This window comes from Pundamilia nyererei, unplaced genomic scaffold, assembly GCF_000239375.1.
Source record: "Pundamilia nyererei isolate P.nyererei 1_Seehausen unplaced genomic scaffold, PunNye1.0 scaffold00219, whole genome shotgun sequence".
NCBI lineage: Eukaryota > Metazoa > Chordata > Actinopteri > Cichliformes > Cichlidae > Pundamilia > Pundamilia nyererei.
This window is the reverse complement of record NW_005187620.1, coordinates 730,959-740,565: the sequence shown is the minus strand read 5'-3', so window position 1 is coordinate 740,565 and position 9,607 is coordinate 730,959. Positions and strand designations below refer to the sequence as shown.

The 9,607-nt window shown below is 40.5% G+C and overlaps 2 protein-coding genes across 3 annotated transcripts in view; one reads left to right on the top strand and one right to left on the bottom strand.

Annotated features, from left to right (window-relative positions):
• Positions 1–880: 880 nt before the first annotated feature.
• Positions 881–5,651, top strand: vps26c (VPS26 endosomal protein sorting factor C). The gene is made up of 8 exons (XM_005748328.1): positions 881–1,114; positions 1,715–1,858; positions 2,382–2,531; positions 2,901–2,981; positions 3,375–3,446; positions 3,556–3,706; positions 3,786–3,938; positions 5,363–5,651. The coding sequence occupies exons 1-8, from the start codon at positions 1,058–1,060 to the stop codon at positions 5,443–5,445; spliced, it is 891 nt and encodes a 296-aa protein (XP_005748385.1). The 5' UTR covers positions 881–1,057; the 3' UTR covers positions 5,446–5,651.
• Positions 5,652–5,858: 207 nt separating this feature from the next.
• ttc3 (tetratricopeptide repeat domain 3) overlaps positions 5,859–9,607 on the bottom strand; it is a 30,944-nt gene continuing 27,195 nt past the window's right edge. For both annotated transcript variants that reach the window (XM_005748326.1, XM_005748327.1), the window contains 6 exons: positions 9,384–9,497; positions 8,777–8,997; positions 8,544–8,658; positions 7,903–8,034; positions 7,492–7,584; positions 5,859–6,507 (listed from right to left, as the gene is read on the bottom strand). In XM_005748326.1, coding sequence (XP_005748383.1) covers positions 6,397–6,507; positions 7,492–7,584; positions 7,903–8,034; positions 8,544–8,658; positions 8,777–8,997; positions 9,384–9,497 — 786 coding nt within the window. In that variant the 3' untranslated portion in view covers positions 5,859–6,396. The remainder of the gene's footprint in view (positions 6,508–7,491; positions 7,585–7,902; positions 8,035–8,543; positions 8,659–8,776; positions 8,998–9,383; positions 9,498–9,607) is intronic.

Genomic DNA, 9,607 nt, shown 5'->3' with positions numbered 1-9,607 from the left:
GCAACCTGGCCCCAGATAAGCGCAAGAAGATGGATGTTTGTGGTATAAAAGGGGATTTATATAAAACAAATAAAACGTGTAACCTCATTCAGAATTACATAACTTTGAGATTTGAGAGATATTAAATTTTCAATAACGGACTTTAATTGTTTGGTTTGTACAGAATATTGACAATATCCGCACAATAACACCTGTTACAAGTGCATCAAATCAAAAAACAAGGGACAACCTCATATATCTCATTCTGAACAATTAAAATCTAAACGTAAAGATAAGATTTTTATGTATTTGTTTTGTGTAAAGTAGCCCAATGTAGCCATCTAGTGGTAAAATCTAAAAGTGACTTTAAAATTTCCAAAATAAGAAGCAACAAAAAGGTAAACACTGTTAAACACCAATTTACATTAAAAAAAAATACATAAATAAATGCACAAATTTAGCATATCTAGTGCAGTTGCTGCTGGATTAAAGAAAATGTGTCCAGGTCTACAAATATTCAACATATATGTTGGTGATTAGCTAACACACTAAACCATGAAAGTAATTTATCTCAATATTAGTCTGAAGTGATGTCACTTTAAGACATCCCGATATGCTCCAGTACCAGTTGGTGGGTCACCTCCACTGTACTGTTCTACGCAAGCTGCAAAAACAGACTTGAGCACACAAAACCAAAATCTTTTTTTCTCTCCAGGCACCAGCAAAGCTATGAAGACAGTGTTTTTGTTTCATGGAGAGTGCTCCATAGAGTTTAACGTTGTTTTCAAGTTTGTTTGTTTTTTACCCTTTTGTAAATTATTTCTCTCCCTTTAGATTGTTTCGGTTTTTACTTTGAATCATTTGGACCGGAAATCCACATCGTCTTTCGCGTTGTCGCTTTATTGTGAAGGATCGGACCGACCGGATACGGTGTTGTTGTTAGTCCAAAACGGAACATGAACTCGGCTAACAGATGTGAAAATTAGCGCTTTTAGTGTGTGTGTTTTGATTAGTAAGGTGGAGGCCGGAGAGGGGGTAGCATTTTTTTAACTGACTGTGTGCCGTGTAATGATCAGAAATGAGCGTCACGTTGGATATAAGGCTGAAAAGAGCAAACAAAGTTTATCTAGAAGGGGTAAGTTGCCACAGCTAGCTAGCACCAGCAGCTTCTGCAACCTCGTCAGCTAACCTTAATAATACAGTATTTTTCTTTATTTATGAATAATGTAGCTATGTAACTGCTACTAAACCAATGTACTGTAACAACCCGAGCTAGTTATTTAGCTACCAGTCGCCGGCGTCACATGATCGGGCACCTGACTGTCGGTGTGACGGCGAAATGTGTCTGTTGTGAGGTTCGCCGCAGAAATCCTCACAGATTGATCAGATATATACACATAACATCGTAGTTTGTGATGGAAAATATAAGTGAAACCTCAAGCAGAGACTAATGCATCTACATTTTTAGAAGCCAAAAGTAACTGGACATTTGACTGCCAAGCAGTTCCAGCCGTGATGGAGATAGAGTTATGGTATGGGTATGGTCATGTGACTGCTGATAGAAGCAGGAGGATGAACTGTGAAGTGTTTATGGTTGTGTTCTCCATCAGATTCGGCAAAATGTTGCTAAACTGATCTTAGTTTGACCAATTGTTTTTGAGCCTTTGATAATGTGGGACTGTGTATATTAAAAAAACTGATAGACTGCAGCTCATCCGTGTTGCTTGGTGTGCAGGAAACAGTGGCTGGTGTCATCCTGCTGGTTTGTAAGGAGGCACTGCAGCATCATGGCATCTCTCTGAGCATGGAGGGAGTCGTGAATCTGCAGCTGAGTTCCAAGAGTGTCGGTGTCTTTGAGGCTTTCTACAACTCTGTCAAGGTGAACGTCTAAGATATTGTTTTAAAATCACTTTGAGTGGAGATAAAGACTAGTAAAAGGGTCGTTTCCTTTACCATTTGACAAAGAAGTTTCACCAGCATAAATATGAGACAGAAGTATTTAAAAAAAACAAAACAAGAAAAAAGTAAATAAATTAATCATCCAGAAGTTTTATTTACCTGAGCTGAACTTTCAAACAAAACAAGACTATTATAAGAATCAGTCAGGCCTTTTGTTTTGAAATATTGTTTTAAGTAAACATTGAATTAATTCAAAATATGATTGACAGACTCTTAATAAGCGACATAAACTGTTTAACCCATTGTTTTACTGTTTGAGTCCTTACTTTTCATCAAACAGTGTTTATCTGTCATTGATTTTGTGTTATATTTTACCTACAGGATACAAGTTTCACTTTATACGTTTATAATCATTGAACTCCTGGTTTAAAATGTTTGACTGCTAGGTCAGACTAACTGCTAGTCAAATTTCCTAATAATAATCACATTGAAACATGTTGCAGCCCATCCAGCTGATCAGCAGTAACATTGAAGTGGCCAAGGCTGGAAAAATCCCTGGAGGAAAGACTGAGATTCCCTTTGAGTTCCCTCTGCACACCAAAGGCAACAAAGTGCTGTACGAGACCTACCACGGAGTCTTTGTCAACATTCAAGTGAGTGTGAAGAACATGGTGTATGTCAGGGTTTTCTGTTGCTTTCAGGGCAGCAGTGCAGTTTGTTTGGTCCAGACAAAAGAAAGAAGAACATGCGTTTTTATAGCTCTGGACCTTCGAAACAGACATTTAACTTAGTGACTGGACAGTTGGAGGGAAAATATCATGCATCGTCGTCAGCTTTACAAAGATTCACATGGGTAAAAAAAGTTTTGTCCCTTTAATGAACCTCACCAGATTCAGTTCAAAGAATGGACAGACTCCTGCATATCTTTAAGACATCACGCTGCCATGCTTCTTTTAAATAAACCTTGTAAAGAGTATAATGTCGTGGCATCCTGGCTTTAAACCTTTCTGTTCACTCCTCAGTACACCCTCCGCTGTGACATGAAGCGCTCCCTGCTGGCCAAAGATTTGAGCAGGAGCTGTGAATTCATCGTGCACTGCCAGGTGAGTGAAACACACCTGGTTATTGTTATCTGATCTGCTGTGTGTGAATAAGCTTACAGCAAACCTTTTCCATTTTACCCTGTTTCCATCACTGATAGGTAATAAAACATATCAGGTCAAATATGGTAAAAAAAATTATTTAATAACACTTTTATGGATCAGAATTACCTTTGAATATTTAATCATAAATATTTGATTGTCATTTCTAACTTTTTTTAATCTTGTCTTAAGGTTGTCTTTTGTTTTGTTTTGTTTGTTTGTTTGTTTTAAGGAAGAAAGTATCTGCATCTAAAAAAAGACTTCTCTGTTTCCTCACCTCCTGATTTTGTTGAAAAGTTATCTTTTCTTCAGCTTTGTTAAACTGTGTCACATCATTTTCTGTTTGACTTCCAGCCTCAGAAATCTAAAGTCATCCCCACACCGGTGAACTTCACGATCACTCCAGACACTCTGCAGAGCCGCGAGGTCAGAAAACGTGTTAAATCTCTTCATTTTTATTTTATTTTTATTTTTTTGCTTGATTTCTTAAAGTTTAAAGCTCTTCTCAATGGATGAACTTGCTTTGTGTTTTCAGAAAAATTCACTTCCCAAGTTTCTCATCCGAGGACATTTAGATGCCACCAACTGCGTGATCAGCCTGCCGCTTACTGGAGAGGTGGTGGTGGAAAACTCGGACGTCCCCATAAAGAGTATTGAACTGCAGCTGGTACGGGTGGAGACCTGCGGTAAGTGCACGCTGTGAGGCAATCAGTCTAACTTTCATTGGGCAAGGCCCAAGGTTTTATGAGCATCTGCTGTGTTCAGGCTGCGCTGAGGGTTACGCCAGAGACGCCACAGAGATCCAGAACATCCAGATAGCTGAAGGTGACGTCTGCCACAGCCTCGCCATCCCCATCTATATGATCTTCCCCAGACTGTTCACCTGCCCCACGCTGGAGACAACAAACTTCAAAGTCGGTCAGTAAAATCCATTCCTGTGATTCTCACACAAACAATTTACTCCAAGGCTCATTTTAGTTTTTTATTTACTAGACTTACTGGTTAACAAGCCTGTGGCTCTTATTTTGAAAGTTCAGCAGACTAATTTTATTATAGTTTAGCATTTTTAACCACAAGTTCTTACTTTGAACGTTTAAATCTTTTCAGATCTAGAGAGTGTTCTCATCACAAAGAGACACACTATATTGCCAAAGTTATTCATTTGTCTGCCTTCACATTAATATGAACTTGAGTGATGTCCCATTCTTCATTTAGGGGGTTTAATATGATGATCATTAAGAGGTCCTTTCACTTGAACTAAAGGGGCCGAACTCCTGAAAAACAGCCCTGCATAATAATCCCCCCTCCACCGAACTTTACACTTGGCACAGTGCAGTGATACCGTTTTCATGGCAACTGCCAAATTCAGTCTGATCCATCAGATTGCCAGATAGAGAAGTGCTATTCATTTCTCCAGAGAGCTGGTCTCCACCTCTTTACACCGCCCCTCAGTCCAGCGGTGCAAATCGCTCCACTTTGTTATAATCCCACTAACAGTTGAACCTCACTATGGGGTGTTTTATGTTCTTGTTTTTGCTGTTTTATTGTATACACTGATAACCAGTTTCCACAGCTTTCTGATTTTGTATACTATCTTTTTCTGCCACTGGAAAAACATTTTTTCCCCCCATCTAGAAGTCTCTTGATAAAACAGAATTTCAGGGCATTTTGACTTCTGCTTCCATGTTCAGACAGGATCACGACCATGTCAGTCTCCATCTGCAGCAGGTGGAGCTAAACAAGGACTATGGCCTGCATTCTAAAATCATAGTTAATCTGCAGGATGAGATTTATTGGACTGGACTGGCATTTGTACAGTGCTTTAGACTACAAGTCACACTTTATTCAGGTCCACAACCAATTTGGAATCACCAGTTAACCCAGGTAGCACTGAGGGATGCAAACTCCAGACTGAAAGGCTCTAGCTGGGTTTCAAACAGTAAACCACCTTTCTGTGTGGTGACAGTGCTACCCACTGTTCTACTGTGGCATCAGTGTTCAGGTAGTTGGCATATAAAATGCTTAAAGAAAATTAGAACAGGAGGCTTCTTTTTCAGTGAACATGGGGGTGAATATTATACAGAGGCCTCTGTTATTAATTGTTTCTGCCCCTCAAATGATGATCAGGTAGGTGAGACATTAGTGTTATTGTTGGCTGTTCTGCAGGACGCAGTTGTAAACAAATATCAGATCTAAAGGAAAAAGTCCTCACTGCTGCCAGGAGTTAGGACGTTACGTGCTACTGTGGAGAACTCAATGAAACCCCAACTTAAATTTGACATGCTCTTGATAAAACAAAAACTTCTCTGTGCAGTGCGATCATGAGTGTTTCTTTCCTTCAGAGTTTGAAGTCAACGTTGTCGTCGTGCTCCATGATGATCACCTGATCACAGAGAACTTTCCTCTGAAGCTGTGCAGACTCTGAACTTATCATTTCTGAGAGAAGCTCAGAGACCTTCACACTTCTCATCCTGCAACAAACTCGTCTGCCTGAACAGATTCTTCAACATGCAACTGAAGCTGGAGAAATTATTCAAACCTTCAGAGACCTCCCTAATAATACATCATGTTAATGTGACCAAACTCTTTTCTTTTTAAAGTTTTATTTCAGTTTAATAAATTTCTTTTTTGAAACGATTTCATATTTCCTAGTTGTTTTTTTTTAAGGATGTGGAGCATCACAGGGACTGTTCTTTCAGGACCTGGTGGTTTAGAAGTCCAGCTGACATCCAGTCAGCTGCAGCTCTGTGGGTCTAGTCCTGAAAACCTCAGAGCTGCAGCAGAAGTCATCTGAGAGTACAGCTTGATTAAATGAGTCAGTCAGAATGCAAGTGGGTTTTATAACTTTAATGTTTTTTTTTTTCCCAGTACAGCTAGTGTTTCAGCTCTGATGTCAGAGCATCTCTGAGTCCAAACCAACACTTTCCTCTTATTTTATTTCCAGAAGTCACATAAAAAAAACATAACCAGCATTTGGTTAGCACAGCTTTGCACGAAGATAAAAATAGAGAAATTTAAAAAAGAAAAATCCCAAACATTCACCCTGGTAGCTGCTCTGAAGCTCACAGATGAAGACTTGTTTAATCAAGTCTGAAAGCGGCACATTGTGGATTTACCGGGACTTCCTCATTCACCAGCTGCAGGAGTCTCAGCAGCTGTCCACAAAATCTAAAATAACCCTTGTTTTATGGCAAATTTAGCCACCATAAAATAATCCCAAGCAAAAAACACGGAACAGTTATTTCTTTCAATTACATGAAACCTTTCATTTAAAAAAAAAAGAAAAGTCAAAAGCCTTTTTAGATTTTAATGCAATAAGAAAAGCAAAAAGATAAAAGCGTACACATGAGTAGTGAGAGGAAGCAAGGTTAAGACTTCATGGAGCTGGACGTCTCCGGCCAGTCAGCATGGGGAAATCTTCTGGCAGCAGGGCGTGAGTCCTGCAGGTTGGACAGGTGCTCTGCTCCTTCAGCCACGATCTGATGCACTGAACACAGAAAACAGCACTTTAAAGCCTGAAACTAGACCAGACGCCACATCTGGATGCTTTTCACAAAAAATCCAGTGTGTGGTGTTAACGCTTTCTTCCATTTCCTAGGCCTTTTTATAAAAACAAAACCAAGCTTAGCTCGTATTACACTGTGCAGCCACAATATTACAACCAATTGATGAAGTGAAAATCATGCAGTTCACATGATTTAGCAGCAGCCCTTTTTCTTTGTGGGTTAATATCCCAGCGCCTGTGCAGAACATGGTTACACCATCCTCTAGTTGCCTTCTTTTCCTTGACCTCAGTGGAAAATGATGTGGAGGAAAATTCCTCAGGGCTAGGAAAAGAAGCACAGTGCTTCTCCACTCAAGACACAAGACTCCTCAATACTTCAGAAGTTGTTGAGAATGTCCTGAAGATGGACTACAACAACTTTCATAGGCCACATGAGAGAGAAAATATTAGTTAATAACCAACGTCTGGATTTTAAATAAACAAGAATAAACAGACTATAAAGAAAAAGGACATGTTGCTTATCCAGCTTGTAACCCTGCCTCTATTCAAGCTTAATTAATGATAACACCAATGTTGGCAGTACTACAAAGGATGTAACTAATGCCGACTAACTCATGACAGACCTTAAAATTCACTTTAACAGGTTTTTATATGTAAATAAGCTTTTAACACAAGGAAATAACTTGATAAGAAGATGCATTATGCTCATAGTTAACCTTTGGGTTTGACGTCCTGTAGCCAGCAGTGTGTCCTCTGCTAAAGGAGGCAATAAAGGAAGCACTGAGGTACCCTACCTTTTTCTAAACACTAAGGAAAATAGCTCCTGTTGTGGCTGCCACACAGATACTGTGCTACAAATCTCTCCAAGCAAAACTCAACTATTTATCTGCTGCCATATTTTGCACCTTGCTTGTTCCACACCTTAGACCCAACAGTTTACCGTGAGTCTCTGGTATCGCTGCTCACCTCATTATGGAAGCTGTGTCTGCACTCCAGCACGCAGGTGTCATCCGGGCTCATTTCGTCATGACAGATGATGCAGGGATCCTCCATGTTCAGCTGCAATCGACATGCACAGTCAGGCCCTGCTAAACGCTCACCCAACCCTATCAATGCTGCGCATACCAGACTGTATTAATTAGCAAATGAAACTAGTTCTCAATAAATGCACTCCTTTTGTTTGATGTTTGCTCAAAAGGAATCGATTTTTTTAAAGTAAATTCGAAGATTTACTGGTCACTAGAAATGAGTTACAACTCTGATCAAGGCTTACAACAGCACTGCAAGTCGACAGCAGGAAAACAACACTAACAGTGAAATGATGAAAATGTGCAGCTTCAAACTTGAACACTACTAAATGATGATTTTTGGACTCACAGCGTTGGAACTTCTGACTCTCTGTTGTCCGACTGGCTGCCACACCGGTGCTGGATTTATCAACGGAGGGGTAGCACACTGAGCTGGACTCCTACGACCCAGAACGCTGGATCTGGTCGAGTTAAACCTCTCCTGAGAGGAAGAAATGAAGTCAAATAGTCAAGAAAATACTTTCTGCAAGCCTCCGCAAATCCTGGTATCAGTCACCTGAGACGGGACCTGTGTGATAAAGTAGACTGCAATATGCTTTTTACTGGTTAGTTTTAAAAAGTGTGAACAGGCCACCCTCTTCTGGCTGAGAACCATGACCTCAGAGCTGGAGGTGGTAATTCTCATTATGTAACCATAATGACTGAAATTATTCTATTATTCAGCTCTCCTTCTCTTGTGTTGTTCCTTCATTTGCCAGAAGCCGTTATCCTTACTCACATTGGTCAGAACAGTCCAACAATTTTGAGATGCTAGTCTTTCTATCAGGGCATCATGATGGTCCAAATATACCATTGGTTTAGACAACAGATCAGTCCATAATTGGACAGATATGGTGTAGTCTGAACCCAGTATTTGCATCATCTCCCAATTTGAGCTTCGACCAGGAACCTCACTGCAAACCCTTAAAACCACTTTAAGAATGCGTCTACCTGATGGTCCAGGATCAGTTGGGTCACACCTCCGACTACATCCTGTAAAGACATGCTGCTAAAACTTCCACCGCTGGATGAACGCAGCTCCTGAACAAACTTCATCAACTCCGACCTGAGCACACAAACACAGTTAATACATTTTATTAAGTGGGTTTGAACACTATGGTCTAAATGTGAGTCTGCAGCAGGAGGATGACACTTTTCTTTTTAAACAGCTGCTCCAGTGTTACCTTGTATAGTCAGGGAACATGGTGGACAACGTCTCCATGGCTTTGCCGAACACTGTGTTGGGCTGCTGTCCTGGCTCCGATGTCCTGATTGGATGTTTGTGCTGAGAGGGCGGGGCCGGTGCCTCAGCGGCAGGGGGAGCAGAGTGGTGGATGGGTGGAGGAGTGCCGCGTGAGGCCTGAGCTGAAGACTGAAGAGTAAACTCTTTGGCTGTTGCAGAAAGCTGCAACATCCACACAGAAGAGTAGGAAGAGTTAGAAATGTAATGTTACAAGTGAGCTAACAGAGAGATCCTGATCAGGACGTTCAGCCCTTTATCCAGTTCACCATCTGACTGTTAGCTGAATGTGTAATAAATATGAAGTAAATAAATGCTGTCTCATTCAGTGCAAAGGAAGCAAACTCTTTTTGACTTCTATTTGATGCACAAAAGCTAAAGAGAATTTATAATAAATGAAGAATAAATCAACATAATACACATACAGCTGCAAAGCTGCTCATGTGATCAGCCCAAGTTATTGATATAAATAAAGCTCAGCTGAGTGTGTAATTTTATTTTTTAAATATATATCCTAGAGAGAAAGCTCTGAGTGCTGTGAGTAAACTAACTTTTTGTACTGGTTTTACTGGAGCAGCTGCAGGTTCAGGATGGCTGTTGACCGCATGCATCTCAGTGACTGGCCTGCCGGTGTTCACCTGATCCATCTGATCCTGGTACTGCCGCTGTGGACCGCGTGGAGACAAAATGTCACAACATCCATGCAGAGCCTCTCATAAACATGCAGACGGTCAAATGATATCAGATTATGTATATTTTGCCTCCTCCTGTGTCT

Coding starts and splice junctions, on each gene's coding strand:
- vps26c (XM_005748328.1), top strand. CDS start 1,058: ATGAGCGTCACGTTGGATATAAGGCTGAAAAGAGCAAACAAAGTTTAT. Junction 1,115..1,714: donor ACAAAGTTTATCTAGAAGGG/GTAAGTTGCCAC, acceptor CTTGGTGTGCAG/GAAACAGTGGCTGGTGTCAT. Junction 2,532..2,900: donor GAGTCTTTGTCAACATTCAA/GTGAGTGTGAAG, acceptor TTCACTCCTCAG/TACACCCTCCGCTGTGACAT.